The sequence below is a fragment of the Lontra canadensis genome, unplaced genomic scaffold (genome assembly GCF_010015895.1).
Source record: "Lontra canadensis isolate GAN:19392208 unplaced genomic scaffold, GSC_riverotter_1.0 scaffold54, whole genome shotgun sequence".
Taxonomy (NCBI): Eukaryota; Metazoa; Chordata; class Mammalia; order Carnivora; family Mustelidae; genus Lontra; species Lontra canadensis.
The window spans coordinates 12814384-12840853 of NW_022631048.1; the positions used below are offsets into that span (position 1 = coordinate 12814384).

The 26470-nt window shown below is 60.5% G+C and overlaps 1 protein-coding gene across 1 annotated transcript in view; it reads right to left on the bottom strand.

Moving 5' to 3' along the window:
- ADCY1 (adenylate cyclase 1) overlaps positions 1-26455 on the bottom strand; it is an 85337-nt gene extending 58882 nt beyond the window's left edge. Inside the window, exons 1-2 of the mRNA XM_032875026.1 lie at positions 25895-26455; positions 10872-11021 (exon numbers count right to left, since the gene is read on the bottom strand). Of these exons, the coding sequence (XP_032730917.1) occupies positions 10872-10985 (114 nt within the window). The 5' untranslated portion in view covers positions 10986-11021; positions 25895-26455. The remainder of the gene's footprint in view (positions 1-10871; positions 11022-25894) is intronic.
- Between the last annotated feature and the right edge of the window lie 15 nt (positions 26456-26470).

The window sequence follows — 26470 nt, forward strand, 5'->3', positions numbered from 1 at the left end:
AAATAATACTCTAAATATTTGCAGATAATATGATGATCCACATAAGAAATATGAAGGACTCCGCACAACCATGCCAAAACAAAACAATATTGAAAAACAAAAACAGAAACAAAAGCTCAGAAGGTTGCAGGATATAAGATCAACATACAAAAATCAGTTGTATTTCTATACACTAAGAATGACCACATGGACACTGATACCAAAAATACAATTTATCATTGGCAGTTACTCAAAAAATGGAATTGATAGGAGTAAATATATCAAAACATGTATAGAACTTGCACGCTGAGAACTACAAAGCAATGGTTAAAGAACCTGAAGAAGATCCAAATAAATGGGGAGGCATACTATGTCCATGGACTGGGAGACTCAAAATGGTAAAGATGTCAAGATTCCCCAAATTGATAGAACAGGCTTATCACAAATCCTATCAAAATCCCTGCAAAGATTTTAGTAGACAAAGGCCAGATTATTCTAAAACTTATACAGAAAAGCAAAGAAACAATAATAACTAAAATCATTTTGAAACAGAAAAACAAAGTGGGAGGAATCACTCTACTAGATTTTGAGATTATATAGCCAAAATCACCAAGACTGTGTGGAAGGAGAAACACACAGAGCAAGGGGACAGAGCACAGGCCTTGGAAAGACTCACACAAAGGCACCTGATGGATTTTTGACAAAGGTACAAAAGCAATTCAGTGGGGGCAGACAGAACTATGATACAACCCAGCATTACCTGCAACAGCCCAGACGTGGAAACAACCCAAGTGTCCCTGGATGGATGAAAACAAGTACGGGACATACATACAATGGACTAGTATTCATTCGTTAAAAAGAAGGCAATTCTGTCATTTGTGACAACATGGATGGACCTATGGGGTATTACACAAAGCGAAGTAAGACAGAGAAAGACAAATACAGTAAAGTCTCCCTTATATGCAGAATCTTTAAAAACTGAACTCACAGATACAAAGAAGAAATTGGTGGTTGCCGGAGGTTCAGGGTGTGGGAGGCAAAATGGGCGTGGAGGGGATCAAAAGGTCTGAACTTCCAATTATAAAATAAGTCAGTTCTGGAGATGTGATGTACAGCATGTGATTGTAGCTAACCATACTGAAAACCTGGAAGGGTATATCTTAAATGGTCCAATCAGGGGGGCGGGGTATAACTATGTGAGCTAAGCTTATTGTGGCGATCACCTCCCAACACATACATATACCAAATCATCATGCAGCATGCTTTAAACCTAGATGATGTTTTATGTCCATTACATCTCAATAAAACTGGCAATGGAGGACATATAGCATTTTCAACAGATGGCATTGGAGCAAATGGACACCCACAGACCAAAAAAAAAAAAAAAGAGCCTGGATCTAAACTTCACACATGATGTGAACATTAACTCAGAGTATATATTTCAACATAAACTATAAAACTTTTAGAAAACACGTAAGAGAAATCTTTGGGATCTAGGGCCACAGAGTTTTAGACTTGACACCAAAAGCAGGATTCATAAGAGGGCAAATGACAAATCCGACTTCATCAAAATCAAAACCATTTGCTCTGCAAAAAACCTTGTTAAGAGGATGAAACCACAAGCTACTGACCAGGAGGAAACGTTTGCAAACCACATACATGCCAAAGAACTAGTATCTATAATACATAAAGAACCCTCACCGCTCCATAATGAGAGCTACATGATGATGATTGTAGAAAGACAGATGATACATATGATAGACAGACAGACATATAGATAATAGGAAGACAAACAGGTAGATCATAGACAGACAGACAGACGATACATAGATCGATCCAGTTAGAAAATGGGCAAAAGACATCAACAGACATTTCTCCAAAGAAGACACAGAGACAGCAAATAACCCCATGAAAAGATGTTTAGTGACACGGCCACCAGGGAAATGCAAATTCAAGTCGCCCTGATGCTTTGGTGCACACCTATCAGAAGTGTTACAACAGCCACTGGTGACACCAGCCCCCACTGGTGAGGGTGCAGAGAAACGGGATCCCTCATGCTTTGGTGTTGGGAGTGAAGCCTTATCCAAACGTTCTGGAAAGCAGCTTCACGATTTCTCAGTGAACTGAACATGCGACCACCACACAGCCCAGCAACTGTACTCCCAGACGTTCACACCGGAGCACTGAAGACTTGCACTCACAGAAAAAACTGTGGGAAGGTTCACAGCAACTTTGCTCACGATCACCGCAAACTGGAAACCACCGAGATGTCCTCCAGCAGGTGAGCGGTCAGGCCAACGGAGGCCCATCCACACCACGGAGCATGGCTGGCAAGCAAAGGGGGTGAGCCGCGGACAGCAAGAACCTGATCGGCCCTCGGCAGACTATGGAAGACGCCAACCCCGAGAGTCTGCACGCCGCAGGACTCCACGCGGGTCCACTTCCGAGATGACACGTTTACAGACACAGACAATGGCTCCAAGCTGGCAGCGGGGCGGAGGCATGGGGTTCCATGCAGTACGGGTGTGCTCTGTGTCTTGGCCGCCACTGCTCAGTCCCCTGCTGCTGGGGAAGCGAGATGGAGGGGACACAGGATGCCTCCACGTTGTGGCTCACAGCCCCACGTGCACCTGTAATGAGCGCCAAATAAAAGGCTCCATTGAAGGAAAACGTCGAATCCGGGTGTGGAGAAAACCCTCATACCTTGTTGGTGGGAATGGAAACCCTCATACCTTGCTGGTGCAAAATGCTCGCCAGTCCCCACATGGCCCGTGACTCCACTCCGGGCCATCCACCCGAGGGAAACGAAAACCGCTGTCACCCAACACTCACACGGGAGTGTTTTTGGGAGCCCTGTCGGGGACAGGCACCAAGTGGGGACGACCGGACATCCACGCAGCTCTGGCTCACAGGCTGCAATGTGGACACGTCCCCAGACCCTGTGCTCAGGGAGGGAAGCCACAGGCCAGAGGCTGCACACGCACCACATGACCCCGTTCCTACAGAGAGCCCAGAACAAGAAAGTCCACGGAGACACAGCACGACCAGGGTGTGGCCCAGTCTGGGAGGACAGCGGGGAGTCACTGCCAAATGGCACGAGTTTCTTCCCAGACGACGAAAACATTCCACAGTTAGATCATTGTGAGGATGACCGTAAATATGAGAAACTCGTGCAGTACTTTCTGCCTTTAAACTGAATTTGACAGTGTGTAAACTATAGATCAATAAGGCTTATTTCTTCTTAATTTAAAAAATAAGTAACGGGGCACCTGGGTGGCTCAGTGGGTTAAAGCCTCTGCCTTCAGTTCAGGTCATGATCCCAGGGTCCTGGGATCAAGCCCCGCATCGGGCTCTCTGCTCAGCGGGGAGCCTGCTTTCCTCCTCTCTCTCTCTCTCTCCCTCTCTCCCCCTCTCTTGCTGCCTGCCTCTCTGCCTACTTGTGATCTCTGTCTGTCAAATAAATAAATAAAATCTTAAAAAAAAAAAAAAGTAACAACTGTAGTTCTTGAGGGCTCCAGGAATTGACAGACCCCCTGGAAAACCCATCCCAGATCCCTGACGTGTGTCCTCACACAGGGGGCAATCAAACACGCCCATTTTCCTTGTTACGATGACAAACCGGAATGGGCTTTGTAAACAGCCAGACCGTGTTCTGGAATCACGACTGATCGGTGTCTGAAGAACAGGAGGGCCTGGGGAGTGGAGGCCCCTGTGCTCGGGGCATGAGGCTGAGCTCGTGTTGGGGCCTTGTCAGACAGGCGTCCTGGCTGGGGAGTGGGGAGTGTCAGGGGAGGAGGTCACCGGGGAGCTCCGGGGTGACCTTCAGAGGCCCCTCACCCCATCCCCATGCTCTCCAGCTGTGACAGCCTCAGAGCTCAAGGTTAGACCCCAGTGCGGAGCCAGGAACATGCTGAGACCCCCAAGTGGTCTCAACAGAGCAGCCATTCCAGCCCCATCATGACCCCCTCCCAGCCAAAGGAACACAGAGCTGCAGTCACCACCTGCTGCCCTGTGTCATATACAACACTGGTGACGCCCCCCAATCTGGCTGCCTGAACACCCACTTCCCAGCCTCTACCTGGAAAACTCCTACACATCCTTCAGTACCCCAGCCAAATGATGCCCTGCTCCTTCTCCACACTATACATCCCATGGATGCCCCCCCATCCTCCCCGTGGCTCACCCTGCAGAGACTGGCAGGACCTGTGTCCCACGCACAGTTACATCAAGTCTTGCCAACTGAAGGCTGGCACCAGCCTTCCAGCAGCCCAGTGTCTCCAGAGCCTGCCATGGGCCATGCATTCAGATGTGTGGAGCTGTGGATGACAGCCCACAGGGGAATCCTGTACTGCTTCAGCTCTCGAACTTATAACCCCACAAGCCCAGATGCAGAGGCGTCCTCCATTGGCCCAGGCCTGCTTCTCCGCCTCCAACTGCTCAGTTCTATTTCCCGTGGGACCCAGGAAAGAGGTCACATAGGGAGTCCCAAGGCCGGGGGCCCACCCAGCCCTGGACACCAGGGGACCTCTTGACCATGACCCAGCCAGTTCGTAAGGCCAGCCTCTCCTCACCTTCCCACCATGTACCTGGCTTCTGCGTGAACTTGGCAGGTGCCACGGACTGAAGGGTGTCCCCTCAGCATTCCTGGGTTGAAGTACTAATCCCCAACGTGACTGTATTTGCAGAAGGGGCTTTCAGGAGGCAACTAAGGTTTAAAGAGGCCAAAGGGTGGGATCCTAGTCTGACAGGACTAGCGTCCTGAGAGGAAGGGAAAGCAACATGTGTCTCTGCGCCCGAGCCCCGAGAAAAGGCCACGCGAGAGGCTTTAAGAACCCAGCGGGAGGCACCTGCCTCGTATGCAAGCAGAAATGAAGTGTCCGGGGGGAAGGAGGGAGGACCCCCTGTTCCCGAGGGACCACCCACCGCAAGCACCCCGCACGCACGGTCGAAGGGATGCTGGGCAGGCCCTGCTCTCCAGAGCTGGCTCTGTGCGGGAGGAGGGACGGAGGGTGTCCCGTGCTGGCCGCGCCCCACAGCACAAGTCAGAAGGGCCGGTGCCAGCCTGAGCCCGGGGTGTTGCGGGGGCATGGGGCTGAGCGCTGTGGCCTCAGCTCTGCTTCCGTGGAGTCCGGGCAACCGTGGGGATGACAACCCGGTCATTGCAGCCCCCGCAGAGCTCCATACACGGCATCTCAGTGTGCCAAGGGGTCCAGACAAAACCCGCTCCCCGCTCAGCACCAAGAGGCCAAGGGAGCAGGGGCCACTGCCCGTGTGTGCATGTTGGCAACTCTGGAGGATTACCCTGCGCACGCATCCCCAGGACAATGGGGGTGGGGAGGGCATCCTCCCTGGATGCCCACATGGCTCACGGGGGAACCCCCGACCCGGAGGTGACTCTGAGCACCAAGTCGACAAGTTAGTGGTCACGGGCTTTCCAAACCCTTCGTTTGCTTCTCGGATCAGTTTCAGGAGTGGACACCTTGTGGGAACTGGCGTCTCTCGACTAAGTTCTCAAATGTTCTGGTGCCAATGCCTCCTGCGTGTTTCCCTCGTATCTGGTTTTAGCCCAGCTCTGTCTACAGCCACGTTGCCCACCCCCGAGACCTCTGGGTGCCTGTTCTTTCTTCCCAATCAGTTGCTCTAAGGCTTTTCTGTTTCAATGACCCAACGTTGGACATTTTTGTTCTCAAAGTGAAAGACCCCTGTGAAAAGACCCTCCAGGTCCTCTCGGAGGATTTGACCTCGGACATCCGTAAGCCGAGTCTAGCGTGGCTCAGGACACCCGGGGCTGGGAAGGGGGGACGTGGCTGGTCTGGGGGCCCTGGGCCTCCGCTGTGCCCGCGCTGCCATGGGCTACTCTGTCACTCCCGAGTCAGAAACTCTAAGCCAGCCCCAGATTGGAAAGTGGAATAAACTCCTTACAGAGCAGACCACAACACAGAAGCATCAGGGTGTGAGCTCGGGCGGGAAGAACATTCTGGATCACACACACCCCTGTGCTCGGCCACGACCCTGCGCAGGGGCCATAGCGGCCCGTGTCCACACTGATTTGTGGGAGGAGTGGTCTCCACACACCAAGTCCCTCCCAGAGGAGTCAGCCTTGGGGACACTGGCAACTCAGGGAGCTTCTCAACGTACAGCAGAGACGCTTCTAGAAGTAGAGTAGGCGTCCGGTGCTCAGACAGCCCTGCCACCCTCGCCCGACCCCGCGGCTCTGCTGGTAGGGCAGGAGCACTCACTCAGGTCCTGCAAGCAAACCAGCCGTACCATCCTCTAGATCTGTCTCCACAGACACTAGGTGTTAGTTCTAAATGACAATGTGGGGGGAGGGGAGCGACGAGCAGCTCCTCCCGGGGGGCACGGAGCACCCCACGACCCGCCCCAAAGCAGAACAGACGAACGTGGAGAACCTGTTGGCATCAGATCTGCAAGTCACAGATGAGAGCCGTCCGGCCCGATTCTGGAGCAGAGCCGTGCGTCCCACGGTGTCCGGACCCGCCGCTGGGACAGACAGGTTCTAACGCCGAGGGTTGGCACCTCAGCGCGGGCCCTGCTCTCCCCTCCCTCCCTCCCCTCCTGCAAGCCCGCTCTCACCCAAGCCGGGTCAGTCCTGCAGACACAGCCCTGGGGAGGAGGGAGCACCTGGTCGTGCTCTGACGTGCCGCGTGTCCTGCTCCGGGAAGCCTCCCCGGCCCTGCTCGGTGCACGCTCACGGCGCCCGCCCCTGCCTCCAAGTCCTCACCTCGGCCTGAGCCCTTTTCCTTCCTGCGAGGACCCATCGGAGCTCCCACATGCGGCCGTGTGCACACACCTCCCTGCCCCTTCCCTTGTCTCCCGGGTCCTCACAGCTGAGGCCACACATGAAGGCCTCCCGTGACCACCACGCACCACGCACACCAGCGTCAGCTTCTGCTTATGCTCCTCCCCCGGCTCACGTCACCCAAGACCCCGTTCCTAGACGCCCCCACCCCGGCATCTGCTGCCGCCTGCAGAAGCCAGTGGGCTCACCTGCCCCCACACAGTGGTCATTCCAGAGCTGGACATCCCAGCCGGCACCCCCTCCCAGAACCAAAGCCTGTCCCCCAGGGCCCTGTCCCAGAATCAGGGTGCGTCCCCCCAGGACTCCCCACCAGAACTGGGGCATATCCTCCAAACCCTTCCTCAGAATCGGGGTGTGGCCCCAGCACTCCCTCCTGGAATCAGGGTACGTCTGCTAATATCCCCTCACATATCACCGGTGTGCCCTCTTTCTGGCCCAGGGTCTAGAAAAGGCCCTAAAAGCAGCTATGAAATCGTGTTCTTCGCTAACTGAGTCACAACATGAAAACACGCACTGACTCTGAGCAGCTGTACGGTCGCACGTCCCTCACCTGTAACCCATAGCCGCGTGGCCGCCTCCTGCTGCCCTGGGCCTGCTTGCTGGGCCGTCCCCAGGCAGAGTACGGTGCCAGGTGCCCGCAGGTACCTGAAGCCTCCAAGAGGGAGCCAAGCCCGTCTGAGCTGCCCCAGAGACGGGCTTTGGGAGCTGAAATCAGCCGGGCCAGCAAGGGGCAGGGAGCGACCCTGAGGAGAGGGGACGGAGCTGCCCAGGGAGCCGCCACCATGTGACAGACCCAAGCCCCAGGCGCCAACAGGAAAGGCATGCAGGGCACGGTCCTGACTCACCCAGTCTTGAGATGGGCAGGGACACACGGAAGGGACCCGTCAGCACTCACCCTCCTGTTCCCAAAGCACCAGATGAAACCACCAAAAGAAATAACAGATAGGTCTGCAACTAGGAATAAGTGCGTTCTTACACACAGCACAGCGAGGCCATAGAAACAGTGCCGGGGACACGGGGATCCCTCCTGAAGAAGCCCAGCCTCTCCACGGTGAGCGGCTCGTTCGCAGCCACGGGGACAGCGAGAGCACGGACCGGGAGGGATGCAAACGCACGCGCCACGGAGAAGCACGAAAGCACGCGGACAAGCGGCCGTCCCCATGACCCAGCAGCCCGGAGGCACGGTCCTAGCAGTGCGGGGTGGGCATCACCAGTCCGCGCCCCAGAACCCGACCACAGGGCCCGTGTCCGCTCCCCACCCACGGACTGGCGGGCGCCATGGGGGGTGACGCAGAGATAAAACAGAGCAGGCGTGATTTGGAAAATACCCCCCAGGCCCAGGGAGAGAAGCGACATCCTATTTGCTCCCTCAGCAACATAACCGAGGGTACACCCAGCCTCCGTGAGCCACGATGCTCGTGCGGATAACGTTTCTAACACGTGGGGCTAAATGTCGCTACCGAGAGCACAGTCACACGCACACACGCACGGAAGACGGAGCAGCCGCCTCGAGCTACAGCTGAAGCACCAGTGGGCCCGTCAGTGGAAAAGGCCGAAAATACCATTATCCGGACGCCAGCGTGACGACAACGTGGGAAAAGATGCTCAAAGACCAAACCTGGAGAATACGGAGCACTGCCCGGGCTGGCGAGACTGGGGGACGCTCACCGCGGAGCAGACTTCCTGCATAAGAACCGCAGCCCGGAGCCGCCGCGCGTCCGGGCGCCCTGCTGGGTGGAGCTGCTCGGAAACAGCGTGCAACGGCGCACGCAGAGAACGCGTGCTGGGCCCGCACCGCCGCCCCGTGACGGCAGGAGCGCGTGTGACCGCTGGCTCCTGGGGCTGGGGCGCGTGCAGGACACAGGCTGGGAGTCCGTGCACGCAGGCGTGGTCCACACTGCAGCCATCGCCGGAGCGTCAGATGCGGCCGAGCCCAGGTCCGGAGGCGCACGCAGCCCTGGGAGACGCGTTAGGGCCGGAACCTTACGCAGTCTGGGGGACAGGCCGCCCACGTAAGATAAGAGATGAAAACAGACACACACCCAGCAAGGAAAGACACTGGAAAGGAAGCGCACAGGAGACAAGAGCCAGGAGGGACAGCAAAGGGAGATTCAGAAACACACGGGGGTGGCCCCAAATGGGGCTTCTTCCAGATGTCAGGGAGGCGCTGAAGTGGGGATGACGACACCACGCTCAAGCATCTCAGAACTGGGAAAGAGCCTCTCCACTGGTGGGAGTGATGCCCCAGCAGAAATGCTCGGGGCACAGCCCCCAAGGACTCACAGTCACACACACGTGTGCGCGCATGCACATGTACACACTTAGACACACAGCAACACACGTGCGTGCACACTTCCACACACTTATACACAGTTATGAGCACACACCCACACATGCACATGTCCATATATTTATATGCACACACGTCCACACACCTGCACACACGTATGTACACACATGCACAACTTACATCAACACCCACATAGTACACATGAGTATATGCCTTGCACATATTTGCACACATGTGCACACATATGCACACCCACACGTGCATACATAGATTCCCACGTCCGCACGCACACACACAGACACACACATGTACAGACGCCTCGGCAACCAGAGTCCACACGAATGCAAACCCACACGTGTGGATGCGAACACACAGACACGTACATTTGCACCCATGCCACACACATACACACATATGTACAGGCATATACAAATGCACACCAATCCGCATGTGTGCCTGCAACACATGCACGCACGTGAACATCACACGTGTGCACATACACGTACACACAGATACGTAACTCCCACAGTCAAGTCCATCCACTGACACACACAGGCTCCGAACACACATACCGTGTGCTTCTACACCATCACACACCCTCGCTGTCAACACTACACACGTGTGTGCATTTAAATGTGCAGCCCATACTCCACACCCGGCACCTGCAGCCCAGCAGGCTTGTGCGTACCCAGCAAGCCCATCTGCCGCCCCCATGGACACCAGGCTCGGCCACTGACACTCCAACAAAGCAGAAACTGGAAACCCCCTCCCCCGGTCATGGGCCTTGATTGGAGCTCCCAGACCATCCTGGGGGCCCAGGACAGCAGCAGACCAGGAGACACTGCTGTCATGGACAAGTCCAGGGACACACCGCTGACAGTGGCTCTGGGCGGTGGGGGGTGGTCCCGCTCATCCTTTCGACTGGGGGTGGTCCTGCTGCCCCAGCAAGGCTGTGGTAGGAGCCGGGCAGGTGTGCCCCAGCTTAATGACCCAGCTGCTGCCGCAGGGTTGCCACGACGACCACAAGCACAGGGACACCCTCAGGGTCACTGCAGGCTTTGCCTCCCGGTGGGTCACTCTGGCCAGCAGGTCAGGGCTCGGCACACCTGCACCGGGGCCAGCCAGGACCTGCCTCATCGCCCCCACCTCCCAGCTCTGCAGAAGCTGATTCCACCAGAATTCCACCCCAACACCCGCCCCACAAGCAGAACACCCCCCCAGTCCCTACTCTCAAACAGCTCCTCCCGCTCTGGGGCAACAACCCCCCATGGCAAGCTCTGCAATGCTCCCTGACCTCCCAGCCCTACAGCATCACCTGAGCACACTTGTCTCACCCATGGGGAAACTGAGGCTGGGGGGGCCTCACAGGGTGGCAGACCCTCCATCTCCACATCTAAGGGCCCCCACTGTAGCTGCCCGGTCTCCCCGGACTCGCCAAGGGGGCCAGCCTGGGCCCAAAGCCCCAATCATCCTCACCCTGTGTTCTGTGCTCCCATCTTGTGCTCCCTACCCCGCACCCCAGGCCCGCACTACCCTCCACGCCCCCCACCCAGCCCCATGCCCCTCTCCTCACCCTGTGCTTCCCACCCCGTGCTCCCCACTCCCCTCCTCCCTGACCTGTGTTCCCCCTGTTCTCCCTCCCCCCGGCTCACCCCCCATGCACCTCCCCCCACCCCATGCTTCCCCCGTGCTCCCTCCCACATCCCTGCTCCCCTCCCCACGCTCCCCACCCCACGCCCCCACGCCCAGTGTCCCTGCAGCCCGCAGCCCCGCCGCACTGACCTGCTTCTCGTTCTCATCCTCCAGCCTGAGCCGGTCCTCGATGCATTTCCGGGCCTGCAGGAAGGCTTTCCTTTGGGAGCGCTCAGCCAGGACCCGCACAAACACCCCATACATGTTCACGCTGAGGAAGAGTAGGGCGTTGGCGCCAAGCTGGAAGAGAACAAGAGCACTGTGCACGTGGGGCGCTAGCGAGGCAGCGGCTCCCACACCCTCCACCGAGCCTCCCGTGTGACGACCATGCGGCCTAGGGTAGCGGGTGTGCCGGCGGGACCCACCGTGCACGGCTGCTTCCTGCAGTCCCAGAGCAGAACAGCATGTGGGGAGCGTCCCCCCAGGACCCCAGAGCATGGCTGCATTTGGACATAAGGTCTTCCAAGGGGTTGTTATGTTAAAGCAAGGTCACTGGGGAGGCCCGTGTGACTGGTGTCCTCCTAACATGAAGGGACCAGGACACAGCTGTGTACGCAGGAGCGAGCCTGGGAGGACCCAGAGAGGACACTCTGGGATTCCACACGTCCAGCCTCCAGGCCTGAGAGGGACCGACGTCTGCCGCTCACGCCGCTGGGCTGGGCTGCACGTGACAGCCGCCCCAGGACAGCATCCGAGAAAACATGACGCCAGGAGAGATCCGATGTTTGCAAATGCGGAAGTGTAGGGAAGCAGATCGGAAGCGAAAGAAAGGACCACATCACACGGGAGCACGAAGGGAGCCATCAGGATGAGGGACCGTCCAGGGAACCCAGCGTCCGGAGCCCCCTGCTCGGCCCACACCCCTGGACGCCCACTCCCTTCCAAGGATGAGAGTCAAGGAAGGGGCAGTGAGCAAGACCCGCCTGGGGCACCGGCCACAGCCCAGACTTGGAGGCTCGCACCTGCTGGACCAGGAAGGGGACCCAGCAGGATGTCGGCTTTCAGCAACTTTAACTCTTGGCCAGTGCAGACCACCCAGAAGCCCACGACGGCCACGCCACAGGTCGTGGCAGACCCAGGGAGGATCAGACCCCACATCCCCACCCAGCCTCCTCTGCTGGTCTGTCCCACCAGTCTTGGGCCCAGGACCAGTAGGGCCATGGCACCGACCCAGGCTCCGCACCCACTTCCCCAAGGGGCTGCCGTGTGTATGAGCATCGCACAAGCCACTGCCCTCAGTCTCCGCGAAGAACATGGATTTCGACATCTGATGAGATGCACACACTTCCTGCAGGGTCCGGGTGTCCCTGCTGCTCTCCACCAAGCACTGTGACTTGCACACGATTACGTGGGATGAAACAAACACAGAAACGGGTGGGCAGCGGTCTCTGGCCAGAGGGACCTGCCTGGGACAAGCAGCAGGACAAGGGAGGGCAGACCACAAGGCCACATGGATGGAGAAACCGCAGCACCTGGCGAGGCCAGAGGCTGGAGCCGGGAGCAGGTGGGGGACACAGACTCAGCAGGCAGACTGGCACAGAGGAATGGGGAGTGTGACAGCCTCGGTGACATGTCCCTTGGGAGGGACACACAGGGCCGCATGGCTGCAAACAGCAGAGCTCTTCAAAAAGGTGACAAGGACAGGAGAAAGCCAGGAACACGAATCCCCAGGGCCTCGCACAGAACTGTCCTCCCCCAAAACACAGGAGAGTCTGCCAGCACGCCGGGGACCCCAGGCTCACGTATGCCTGCTGAGCGCGTGTCTCAAAGGACGTAGGAACGTACCAGCAGGACAGCGTCCAGCCCACACCACACAGTCGGAAAACTGCTGCCCCTGTGAGGCTCCAGGAGTTGCCCGAGTCCTATAACCACAGTGAGCCCGTCTCCCCCATGTGACCAGCTCCCCTTCCTGTGACCTGACCGTCTCCGTGTGACCCAGCCATCCTCCTGTGTCCCTCTAAACCCACTGTTCCACCCTCTTGGGAGCACTCCTCGCCTGAAGCAGGTGCCGGACTGGGGGACCTGCTTCTGTGGTGCCTGTACCAGCACCTCAGCGTGCCCGGGCTGGTGGGGGCGGGGGGCCGGCATGGCCGTCCCGGGGCCCATGCCGCGTCCCAGTGACCGGGGCAGTGTCCCCTCAGGCCATCAGCTCTGTCTGCGGACGGGCCATCGGTGCACACTGTTCATGAAGCCACTCGTCGCAGGCGGCAGGACGCCCGGAGCGCATGGAAGGACAGAGGGCAGCTCTGCAGAGTCAATACTTAAACGCACACTGCACGTGGTTAAGACGCCCACAAGCACCATCACAGGCACTTTTCCAAACATCCAAACTGTCCTGCGTCGCCGCACAGAGCACACGGCTCTTCCCGGTCAACACGTGATTGGTCTGGCTCTGCGTGCCCCCGCCTGGCCTCGAAGGAACGTTTGGAAGGCAAGGGAACCAGAGAGGCACAAGACACCCCCTGGGGCCCGGCACCACCCGTCCTGAGACGCCCTCCCGACCCTGCGCACCCAGCCTCCAGGCAGAGGGGTCAGCACCGTGGACAGCGCCGCACGGAGCGAGACGCCACCAGCCCTGCCTCCCAGGCCAGCAAACACGGCTTTTCCAGAGAGGAAGTCCGCAGCCAGCCAGGAGTGCGAGCGCGGAAATGTGGTGTCCCCAGGGAGGTGGGGCAGAGATAGGACACAGACCACCGGGCAGACCGTGTGGTCAAGGGAGAAGTGGCCAGGAGAGTGAGGGCAGACCGGGTCACTTCTCTACACACACCCATATCACTTCTTCCCTTCCCTCCCACCATGATGATCCACCCAGGGAAACTGAGGTGCCTGCTCAGTGCCGCTGAGTGCCTGCTGCCCATTTGCCCTCCCCTTCCTCCTTCATTCACCCCTACCCTGTAATCAGGCACAGCCACCGCCCAACGGGCCACAGAGAGGTTTCACCACTGGCCATGATGAGGGTAACAACACAGAGAACCGTGCCCAGAGTCACCTGCTGGCAGGTGTGGCCCGGACGTGGTGTCGGTTCACACTGGCAGCCCAACAGACTGCCGCAGGCAAAACAGGCCAAGGGGGCCTCAAGCTCGGCCTTTGGAGGTCCGCACCCTAAGACGCCCCTCGTCCCATGCCAGACTCCCTCCTCTCTGAGGAAACCTAGCCGCCCCCCGGCCCCCACCTGTTCCAGCTGTTAACTCTGGGGGTCTCAGGGCTGCCAGGCCCAGCCCCTCCTCATTGCTCCCTGGCCACGTGAGGGCTACGACCCGCACTGCTCTTGACCCCACACCTGACTCAGGACACCAGGTCACACCCTGGGATGCTGCCCCCCGGGAACGCCAGGCCCCTCTTTGTCCTTTACGCACTGCGCTCCTGCCTTGGTTGCTCAGCACTCCTCTGGGGAGGACCGTGGGAGGAGAGGAGGGAGGTCCCGGGAAGCAAGGCCCCAGCCAACACCTCCAGAGTCCATGGCATGTAGCCGCATGACCCCATGGCTTCGGGCCAAGAACTGGTCTTTGCCACTCCCACCAGCATCCCCTCCACAGACACACCAGTGCTTAAGTGGGGCCAGCCCCAGGCTGAAGGGGCCAGTGCACACGCTGCAGCCCCACACACCTGGCCTCAGCTCACCTGCCCCACGCACCTGGCCCCCATGCACCCACCCCACACACCTGACCTCCATGCACCTGCCCCACACACATGGCCTCCGTGTACCCGCCCCACACACACGGCCTCCACGTACCCGCACCACACACCTGGCCTCAGCTCACCTGCCCCACACACCTGGCCTCAGCACACCCACCCCACACACCTGACCTCCATGCACCTGTCCCACACACCTGGCCTCTAGCACCGTGGGCCCTAGCCCTCCTGTCCTCCTCATGTGCTCCTGGCCTGGTCTGCCTTGCTCAGAGCCTCTCCCTGGGCAGGGCCCTCTTCCCACCATGCCGGTTCATGCCCAGCCTCCAGGGGCTCAGCTCAGACATGACCTCAGAGCAGCAGACTCTGAGCCCTTGTGCATCACAGAGATTCCCAGGAGCCAGCTCTGTACTCCTTCCTTCTGTTGTTTGCAACAGCTGTTACCAGCTTCCAACACACAAGGGTTCACTCACCTACCACCTTCCCAGCCCCCTGTCTGCCCCTTGAGAGGGTCTTGGCCTGTCGGGCCTGCCGACGGTCCCCCAAGCCTAGGATGGAGCCTCTTGTGAACCCGGCACCCTGATGTTTGTTGAGTGAATAACTAAGGGCACACGGGTATTGAGAGGCCGGGCCTGGCCATGCTGCTGACAAGGGGAGATCTGCACTGCCACCTGCTCTGGGCTGTCTGGATGGGACCCTGCGAGACATTTTCCAGTCCCCACATCTGGGGTCAGATGGGTGGGCAGTGACCCCAGCTTTCCCATGACCCTCAGAGGCACACAGAGGCAAGTCCTCAATGCAGCCTGACATGGGAAGTGACATGCCTTCTTGAGCAGGCTGAGCCTAGGGGGAGCCACCAGTGGCATGAGGACATGGCACGCAGACACGTGCATGTGCGGACCAGATCTCACTGCCCTGGGATCAGTAATCAGCACTGGGGGAGGGGGCAGGTCCTTGTCCTTCCCAGGCCCTCCCTCTCGGCCCCCTTGCAGGCCTACACAACAGAGGAAACTCTCAATTTTGCCTGCACCCCCACCCTTCCTAGATGGACTGTGAAGGACACCCCAGGAAGAACTCCACACACCCAAGCATCTACCCACCCACCTACCCATCCGTCCTCCTCCCACCCACCCACACATCCATCTATCCATGCACCCACCTATCCACATCATCCTTCCTTCCATCCATCCTTCAGGCACCCATCCATGCAACTAGACTTCCATCCACTGATCTAACCACCCATCTATCCAAGTCATCCATCCATCCACCCACCCACCTATCCATCCATCCATCCATGCACCCATCATCCATCCATCCATTCTATCATCCATCTATCCATCATTCATCCATCCATTCATGCATCCATCCATGCATCCATCTATCCGTCCGTCCATCCATGCATCCATCTACCCACCCCCCATCCATCCATCCAACCGTCATCCATCCATCCATCCATCCATCTATCCATCATCCATGCATCCACCTACCCACCCCCTCCATCCACCCATGCATCCAACCCCCATCCACCCATGCACCCATCTATCCATCCATCAATACGTACATACACCCATTCATCCATCCACTCAAACACAACATGAGCTGGGCTTTGGGCCTCTGTATGCTCCTGGCTGTTCAGGCCCGCTTGCTCTGCAGGCATCACATTGACCCCTCTGGGAACTATCCAGGACATGTCTGAAGCAGTAATGGCCATGGCTCATGGGCAAGCGGACTCTGGTCAGGGAACCAGCATCACTGTGAATGACCAAACCTCTAGAAGCTGTCAACCAGGGTGCCTGCTTGCGGCAGAAAAGCAACTCACAGCATTTCAGCGTCTTTTGTTCCTCTCCCACCTGACTGCAGAGCATGGGGACCACGGGACTGGAAAGCATGGTCTTCCACTGCCTCAGCAGGAAGTCCTGCTCCCGTCAGCTCCACTGCATGCTGACCAAGAAGCACAGCCTTGGATCGTCAGCGGGGCACATGGGCTGCAGGGGGCACATGCAGCGGGGATAGCTGCTCAGGGTCCCTCCTGTGTTGCCAGGAGGGGCAGGAATGAGTCAAAGTAGACCCCTGCCTTGTGGACCTGGGCAGACTGCCAGGGAGACAGGCACTGCACAGGGGAGGATGGGATCACCTGGAGACAGGTGTGCACGGCCAAACAGGCTCATCAGCCCTCTGCCCCCAGGTGAGCAGCCCAGCCCCACCCCACAGTGGGCAGCCACCCCCGGGAGGGCTGGTGCAGAGATGGGAGAAGCTGACGTGTGCCTTGGGCCCCGGTCATCGACCAGCATGAACTCTCCCGATGTCCACCATGGCAGGCAGACCCCTCCCACGCGGACAATGACCATGTCAGGGGACATGAGCTCTGAGTGGAGCCTGAGGGGGATGAAAACTGAACAAGACTGGGTATGGCACATGGAAATGATTCCACTCCTGCCATGACCCCAGAGCTAGACCCAGCCAAGAGGTTAAGGGCCACCACCTGAAAGCCGAGGTGGGAAAGCAGGAGACCACCTTGCCTTATGTCTGGGGTTCCTGCCCCGAGCAGCCCGGCTGGGGCTTCCTGGGCACCTGCGCTGCCGGTCAGGGATGGCACCAGAAGCACGGCTTCGATCGCCACAGGACACGGCAGCCCACAGTGTGCCCCGCACCCGCGATCTTTCCGTGGCACTCCTAGCACTTGCGCTGCTTCGTCGCTCTCAGGGTGTGGGGCAGCGATCCTGGCAGGTGCACCCCCAACCCTGTCCTTCACACCCCCACAGTCGGCCAGCAGAGCAGAGCCTCCGCCATCACTCAGGAGTGCACGGAGCTGCCCTCCGGAGGCCTCACCTGCCACCCCCACACCAGAGCCGGGGTCAGATGCCAGCTGCTAGCCAAGTTCTCTGGCAGGGCTGGGAGCCCCGGGCACGTGAGCACGTGGTGCACACAAGGAATTCTGAATACTGGCCTGCACTTCATCATCCGGCATCCCCGCGAGACCTCCCTGGCCCCCCAGCCGAGCCTCTCTGAGCTCACGCAGGAGCCATGTCTTGTCCAGCAGCCTGGAGCTCTCGGAGTACAGGGACAGGTGCCTTCCCCTCCGTGCCCCAAGATCCCCCCTAGTTAGCGCTCAAACCTCTCCCCTGAACTCACTCCAGTTTCAAGCTGCTGCCCACCACTGCCCAGCACAGGGTGACAGCCTCTCCTGCCGGCGGCACAGGCGGGCGGGTGGGCTCACCCTCACTTGGGGCAGCTCGTCCCCAGGACAAAGAGTGGGGAGCTCTGCCCACACCGCAGGGCCCCCACCCCACACAGAGCGTCCCATTTATTAAATCAACACACGGCCCCCTGCCACGCAAGGTCTCGCGCGTCTGGTCGGTGGGGTCCCTCTCACCCCTCTGCGCGCGGAGGGGCTCCATGAGGTCCTGCCTCCCCGGGCTCCCAGCCGGCTCTCCCACATCGCTCAGAGTGTGTTTCTAAGCTCACGTCATTGCTTGGGAGTGTCTCTGTGGCCCAACTAATGAAAGTGTCCTGAGATTCGCATCCTCAGGAGAAGCGGAAGGACACTGCTTCCTCTCTGCTTCTCCCTCTCCCACTGCCCTGCTTGTGTTCCCTCTCTCGCTGTCTCTCTCTGTCAAATAAATAAATAAAATCTTTAAAAAAAAAAAAAAAAGAACCGCCTCTTTTTGTAAAAAAACGATTCCAATGGGCTCTCGTGAGCTCCTGCCCTAGGTCCCACCCCCTGAAGCTGAGGACCGTCTGGGCTGTGGCTGCCGCAGATTCCCGGGGGCCACGGCGAGATCACAGTGGCATCTCCTCTGTGACCCCTGATGGCTTTACCAGCACGGCTCCTGGCATGAGGGCCTTCCGGCACCCCAGCCCCGGCTCACCGCCTGCTCAGACACAGCCCATCCACACCACGGGACTGCTGGGCCTCTGTGTCCCCAACCTCCTGGCCACAGCCCTGGGACGCTCCGACGTCCTCCTGTACCTTTGGACGCCCACTTGCTCTAGCCACAGAGGGGCTCTCCCGCCACGGCCCAGGTCTGAGGCTTGAACACGCTGGACTTTGGAAATGAGCCCCGCCCATGGCCCCCCAGGGCACCGTCGGATCACGGGGGACGCACTGATGTCTGTTAAGTGGAGATCTGAGGCAACATAAGAATCGGAGATATTTTGAAGCCCTCAGGCCAAATGGATGATCCCAGAACGCGCTCCGCATCTGGTCTTTTGTGCAGCTGGGCTCGGGTCTGCGAGCGAGGATTCCAGATCCCTCCGCCTCCCGAAGGCAAGGCGTTCACGGGAGTGCTTCCCTCCCACGGAAAACCAGGCAAAGACCCCTGGAGAAGCACTCACTGACGGCCCCGCAAAAGGCCATGGAGCGGGATCGCCATGGCCAGGGCTGCAGAACCTTCTAGAGCGGACGCCCTCACCCAGATGCCAGCACGGCACAAGGCCCCCTGCCCCGAAGAGCGCACATTCACACGGGCAGAGGGGCCAGGAAGCCTGCGCACGGGGAGCGCCTCCCGAGGACAGGTCAGCACCGGGTGGCAGAGGAGTGCCAGGAGTGCCGGGGTCCTCCCGTGGGCGTCCCATCCCGCCACACCCGGGTCCCCCACATCAGTGTCCAATCCACCCGCACCTGGGTCCCTCTGTGGGCGTCCTGTCCCCCCACCCAGGTCACTTCCCTGGGATTCCTCAGCAGCTTGATGAGGACCCTGTGGGCCTGTCACAGCCGCACCACTCACATGGTCACCGTGGGCTGCTCCTACCTGGTGAGGCTCCCCTCCCAGCCCCATCCCCCACCAAGGGGAGGCCCCCTAACTCCACACCTAGACTCCCAACGGCCCTGATGCTGTCCCTGCTCCCAAGCTCTCGGCCCACAGACCCGCCACAAAGCTGGGCTGGGGCAAGGTGGGTCCCGGATGCGGCGGGGAGAGTAAGCAGCCTCAAACCCACATATCCCGACCCCGCAGGTCTCCGTGGGACTCGGGCCTCAGAACACTACCACACACGCACATGCACATGTGTGTGTGAACACATGCACGTGCGCACTAGGCTGCACACACACGTGCACGAAACTCATACATGTGCCACCAAGGTGCATACGCATTACACGTGCTTGATCATACACGCACGTACACACACGTACACACACCCGCGTGTGCACACACAGAGGCCCTGCGCCAACTGAGCTGGGAAGCAGGAAGCCCCCCTCATCGGCTGGGCGCCTTCCTCCCAGGAGGTCTGGAGGCAGCCTGGACCCCAGCACCACAAAGATCAAAACAGATCCTGATGCCCCCAGCCCAGAAGCAGAGGGTCCAGGGTCTAGGGAAAAGGGGTGGGTCCAGGGAGGACCCAGGCATGGCAATAAGGGATAGCCTGCCCCAGCCCTTGCCCCATGCATCGGGGGGTTGGGGGGCCCAGGACGGGAGCCTCTGGGGCAGGGACCCAGGCTGGCCAGGGGGCCTGGCCCTGTCACTCTCCCCATGTTCTAGACCATTCGCCCGACCCCCCCACCTGAGGAAGCCGAGCCTCACTCACTACCTGGGTGGTCTCTGATGCCACCCAAGGTCACGGACAGGAGGGCCCCACGCACATACCCATCACACGAGAACGTGGTAATGCTAACACACAGGGGTGACGTGCGGTGTGCACCAGCACGGCCTGTGGGTGTGCAAGCGGGTGCGTTTGTGTGTGAAAGTGGACAGGCATGAGGACATGTGCATGAAGCCTGCGTGCACGACTGTGTTTATAGGTGCACATGGGGGTTCGCGTGTCTGTCCATGTGCACACGCGTGTACACGTGCCATACGAGGGGCCGCCCGTGACCTGTACTACTGAGTGGGACCCAGGCACCTGTAGCCGGGAGACACAGGGTCTGTCTCCATCCAGACAGGATGCCCGCCACCCGCGTCCCGGTCGTCTCTTCCAACCTCCAACCAAGACCAAATACCAAATACAGGTTCAGGGAGTCACAAAACTCCTGGGTCACCAAAGGCTCGTGCCAAGCACTGGCCCCATGCCCAAGGGACAGGATGGCGCCTGAAAAGGTACCTGCTCCCACAAAGCCACGGAGCCCCCAGAAGAAACACAGGCATGGGGCAAGTACCCCACCCAAGGTCCCACAGTCAGGGGCTCCACTGACCCTCCACACGAGCCCACCGCCCCGCCGGAGTCAGGAGACGCGATGAGGACATTTCCGGGCTCTGAGACTGCAGAAACACAGCCCAGATTGTCTGCCCACCCGGGAGCTGACCCTGGCCCTCCCAACCTCAGAGAGGGCACAGAAAAAGGAAGGACATGGCCCAAGAAGCCTTGGCTCCTGGGAAGGGCAGGTGGACAGCTCTCACAGCGGGAGGGACCGTGGCAAACAGACACCTCCCCAAGGACACCGCTCCAGTCTGAGCCAGGCAGCAGCACCCACGTCCACTCATGGGACCCCTGCTCCCCACTGCATCCCAGGGGGCCCCCAAACAGAAACCTGAGCAGACCATCTGCTGACAAGGCTTACAGGGCCCGGCGCTGTTTTCCAAAGAAACAGAAACACTCCGCGTGCCCCGCACCTACCCTTTCTTGCACGCCCACCTCCCTGGCTGAGCCCCAAGCCTCCTCTGTCCAGGGTCTTGGCGGGAGCACACCGGCCTTAGGAAGCCACCAGGAGTCCTCCGTCTGCTCTATCCCCTTCACACACCTCCGGAGGTCACACGGACTCCCCCCAGCCTGGCAAAGACTGCAGTCCCAGGTGTCCACCAGTGTCCCCCACAGACAGTAAATTCCTGGAGTGCAGGGGGTCTCATTTCCACCAGGTGCCCAACTCCTAGCCCGGGGCCTAACCCCCAAGTGTGGATCACAGCGTCGTCCGGAGAAGACGCCCCCACCAGGTCCACCAGTGGAGCCAGACTCCAGCCCACACGCAGTCTCTGGGTCTTGGGGGGCACCTGGGGGGCAGCTGACAACAGTCCCCAGGACTCTGCCCTGAGCTGGTGCCAGCCCTCGCCTGAAGCCGGGATGTGTCCCCGTGTCCAGACCCCATTTCCCATCAGCCCAATTCCTCTGCCCTGTCCTGACCCATTCCAGGGACTTCTTCAAGTTAGGGCCAGCTGCTTGGAGGGAGGCTTACCTGACTCTCCCGGGAAACAGACCAGGTTATGGGGAGGGAACCGAGGGACCGACTGGGCAGATGTAGGGGTGGGAATCGGGCGTCCCAGCAGAGTGCCCACTGGACACAGACCTGGAGGCCTGGAGGGGACACCCACCACCACCTGCTGCTCAGGGAGTAGCAGAGGGACAGAAAGCCTGAGGTGGAAAGAGCTGAGCCCTGCCCATCAACCAGAGGCCTGGGGAAGGGGGATCCAGCCTAGGCCACGGAGGCTGTCTTTGGGGTCACTGCCAACCAAGGCAGAGAAACCCCCTCCTCGCCTTCACAGGGCCCCGGGGTGAGCCAGGAGGTCCCACCTGTCTCCCTCCCCTTTCCAGCCTCCACCTAGCAGCACACGGGGTCATCTGAGGCAGGTGGATGCACCAGCAGGTGAGCAAACAAAGCCACAGGACCCAGCCAAGATGGGGGAGGAAGTGGGAGGTACCAGCGGGGAAGAGCGTCCAGCCTGGGTAAAGGGCCTGACCGCCTGGTGGAGGGCAGGAAGGGCAGGAGGCCCCCGAGAGGGGTTCCATCAGGGGCGGAGTCCAGCTGAAGGAGGGGTCCTGCTGGGTAAGGGTCCCGCCAGGAAGAAAGGGGAGCAGGGGCGCGGCCTGTGGGGTTAAGAGCCGGGGGAGGCGGTGCTAGGGCGACTTAGAGGAGCCAGGGGGAGAAGCCAGCGCGGGGGGGGGGGGGGGGGGGGGGGGGGGGGGGGGGGGGGGGGGGGGGGCTTAGGTCTGGCTGGCGACTCGGAGGAGGAGGAGCCCGAGCGCAGGGAGTGGGCACAACCCAGGTGGGAAGCAGACAACCCACACCCGGGGGCGCCGCGCTGTGAGCGGCCTGGCCTGGCCGCCTGTGTACCTGGGCTCTGAGGGCGGTGACATCGCTCCACCTGCCAGCAGCACTCGAGCTCTCCCCAGAGCTCAGACGACCCGGAGGGGCACAGGGGACTCCTGCGACACCCACTTGCCCGACGGTGCTTCTGTTTCCCTGCTTGGGGCTTAGAAGTGAGGCGGGGGGAGTTGGAAATATATGCCCCTTCCATTGACAGGCAGCCATTCTGCCCACAGCAGTGGCCCCGGATGAGCCCAGGAAGATACAGCAATCTTGCCCCACCCTGGCCAAGAAGTGGGCATTTGGGGCCGTTGGGGGCGGGGGGCGCCCAGGAGGAAGGAAGCTGGAGCTGGCCGATGCGCACACCCAGAGCTGTGAGGGGCAGGGCCGTGGGGGTCTCCCCTGGGGGCACCTGAGCCCACTGCTCCTCTCCAGACAATACCCCGCTGCACCCACCACCATTCCAAGGCCATGACCTTGGCATGCACAATTCTGTCTGCTACCACTGCCAGCAACCCCCCTCTGTCCCCGGTCCCCAAGCACAGTCACTCCCTCCTCAAGCCGTGCTCTTCAAGTCCCCCAGTGCCACCACTGGGGAGCAGGGGTCACACATGTGGCATCTCCCCACTTTCCTCCTCCTCACCGCCCCCATGTCCCCCTACCCCACCCCAGGTCTCCAGACCAGCCCAGCCTGGCTTGCCGCCCCACTGTCCCTGAGCAGACTTCAAGGGTTCCCCAACATGATGCCTTCAGTTCTGACGTATTGTTCAGTTAAATAAGAACGAGTTTCTGTGCTTTGCATGTACATACAACCGTGGGCAGGAGGGAGCGGGCGGGAAGAAGGTCCCAGCCTGGTCAATATTTACGCAGCAACTCCTGGGCGCTGGGCTGGGGGGGAATGAGACTGTCTCCCCAAACTCCTTGTGCCCTGGCTGAGAGCAGCAGCACGGGCCCGGCGTGAGCCAGCAGGTCCCACCGCCTCCCGGGGAAGGGCAGCCGAGCAGCATCTAAATCCCAACCCTGTGGTCACCAACCTCCTAGGTGCTCTCAGCCTGCTGGCCTGGGCCAGTCTGGTGCCACAGGGTCCCCAAAGCACGCGGCCTACCAGGGCGGGGCAGGATGGCTGCGGGAACCTCCCAGAGCCTCCCTGTGGAGAGGCAGAGACTCTGAGTCACCCCCGACCCCGTGTGACCCCCCCGGCCTCAGTGCCCCGAGCAGAAGCAGTTCTCTCCCTCCCACGGCACAGACACTCCGCCCAGAAGGTCCAGCAAAGGCAACCGCCCTGCACAGACTGCTCCACTCATCCGTCGCCCTGTCCTTCCGGGCCTCCACCTCTCGTCCTTCCCCAAACGAACTCCCGAGTAACATGGGGCTCTAGGCACGTGACCGCACTGCAGGGCAGCCGGAGGCCGTGGGGCCGCGGGCAGCGGAGGCCCCGCTGGGTACGTGAGCCTCCCACCTTCCCCACCGGCCTCCAGGCCCATGGCGGACTCCGGCCCCAGGGCAGCACACAGGCCCCTCACCGTGTTTGTCAGCGCCCACCCCATCCGTCTGTCCACATTGCCGCCACCAGTAGCAACATGTAGATCTGAACAGGAACGTTTTGGAAGCCAAAGCAACTTGGAGGTGACAGGACACTGAATAAGGGCTTTTCCCACAGGCTTTCCACCTGCATGCCAGCTCTGCAGTAGGGAAACTGAGGCCCTGGGTGGGAAGGGTGTGTGTCGCACAGGGAGCCAGCAGCAGCAAATGCCAGACGCCTGCTCCCTAAGAATCCAGGCTTACAGGATGGGCTCCCTGCCCCCCGGGAGTACAGGGGCTCATCTTATCCTGGAGCAGAGCTCCCTGGGCCCAAGACCTTTACAGACCATTTCCTCTCCCTCAGTTCTCTAGAAGGGATGACCAGAAACTGTACACAAAATTGTTTCGGAAAAAGACAATAGCACCGCCTTTCGTTGAACCAGCCGAACCCCTCATACGCCAGATCTCAGACCTCCCCTCCCCACCCGGAGCTGACCTGGCCGCAGGGCCTCCCTCTGGTCTGGTGGGGAGGTGGTCCAGCTGGGGGGCCCCACACCATGGGGGCCAAACACATAACAGAAGGGAAGGTTGTGGGGGGAGGGTCCAACAGCACCGCCTAAGGACAGACGGCAGGCAAGGCCACAAGCCAGGGGCCTGCTGGGAACCACCCAGAACGGAGCCCCCCTCCCCTCCCTGGGTGCAGGGAGCCCTCTACCCTCCTCCCTTTTCTCCGCCTAACCCTCGCCTCTGTTTCTGGCGGTCCCCCTACTTTGTCCCTCTCTTCTCCCCACCTCCAGGCCCCTTCCCCCATTCCTTCCTCCTCCCCTCTTAGCCCCCAGCACGTGCTGGCCTCTCTGGGCCCCAAAATACACTTCCAGTGTCTACCCTGTGCATCCATGATCCCTCTGACCATGGGTATCCCTGACATCTCCGTCTGAGAGCACTTCCCTGGATCCTCGTGGGGGCCCTCGGTCCCCCCAGGCCACAGTCGGATTCCCCGCACCCCCTTCTTCTTCTCAGAGCCTGTTCCGTGCAGCCCCCCCTGCTCACCCCATCTCCCCCATCTCCCCCACCTCCTCCATCTGCCACATTCTATCCCTAGATGGGCTCGCCCACCACATCGGATTCCCCCTCCTCCTGCCAAAATGCTGCCAGAGGCGGAAACAAAACCCTCCTTCAGGGCCTTCCAAGCCCTGCTCTGTGGGGTGGGTTTCACTGCTGGGTCAGGCTGGGAGAGCCCCGCACAGCAAGGACACCTGCCTCCAGTCTCCTGGGTCTCCGGCTGGGGAGGAGCCCGTGGGGAGCAGGCAACGTCCTTGTCCCCTGCTACCGTCTCGCTGGCCCTCCTGGAAGGCAGTGGCAAAGTTCCGACGCTCCCAGCCTTGGTCAGACCCCGGCAGGGCGGCGGTGGCAAGGACTGGAGCCCTGTTCGACCTTGGCAAACCTGTCTTTCTAGACCAGAAACGGGTCCACAATGGGCGCCAGGGAGACTGGAGGAGACCCAAGTCCCCGTCCCCTCCCAACCTCCCCAGGGTGCCGCAGGCTGGGAGAGAGACTCTGCCAGCCCCACACGAGGTCCAGGCGCACTGGAGAGGAGCCCAGAGCCGTGCACAGCCAGCAGGAACCCTGCCCGCCAGGGGCCCATCCCGCGCCCACTTTCCGTCCCTCTTCTGGGATGTGTGCAGCCAAAGAGCGCCAGCCAGGGCTCTGGCCGGGCTTGGCCGCTCACCAGCTGCCTGACCTTGGGCCAATCCTTGCCCTCGCCACACTCCCCTCTCCACAGCCCACACCCAGGGGAGCTTTGTGGATGGCGACTCGGAAAAGAGCCCGGCCGTAGTAGCCCCCACCGCGTCCGCGGCTCGCGAGTGACCTTGAACGCCCCCCACACTCGCGGCCTCAGTTTCCCCACCCGCCCAATCCGTAGATGCGCGCCCCGCTCCCCTGGTGTTCCCGGTCTCTCCCGGGCAGGTGTGTGTCCCAGACCCGACGGAGGGCGCGCAGCGGCACTTACCGTCCTCCAGAGACGCGGGCGCTTGGCGGGCACCAAGGTGGCCGTGACCAGCAAGTGCGAGGCGGCCACCACGAGCCCGAAGCCGACGGCCAGCAGGCTGCGCACGGGCAGCAGGGCATAGGACACGAAGGTGACCAAAAGGAGCTGCCAGACGCCGTGGTCGGCGGCCGCCGTCCCCGAAGCCGCGCCGGCGTGGGTGCCCGCGGGCCCGCCGAGCGCGAAGGGGCAGCAGAGCAGCGCGAAGGTGAGGCTGAACAGCAGCGCCAGCTGGCCGACCTGCTGCAGCTGCGGCGCCTGCAGCGAGCGCACGTTGGTGACCACGAGCAGCGCCAGGAAGAGCACGCAGTGCGCGGGGTGCGAGCCCCTGGCCAGGCCGGCCGCGGGCCCCGGCGCGCCCAGCAGCTCCGCCAGCGCCAGCGCGCCCGCCAGCCCGCTGAGCACCGCCAGCGCCTTCAGCGTGGCCGCCTGCTCCAGCCGCAGCGTGTAGCCGCGGAACAGCGCCTCCAGCTCGGGGCACGCGAACTCCTCGCCGCACGGCCGCAGCCCGCGCCGGCCGCCCGGCCCCGCCGCGCGCTC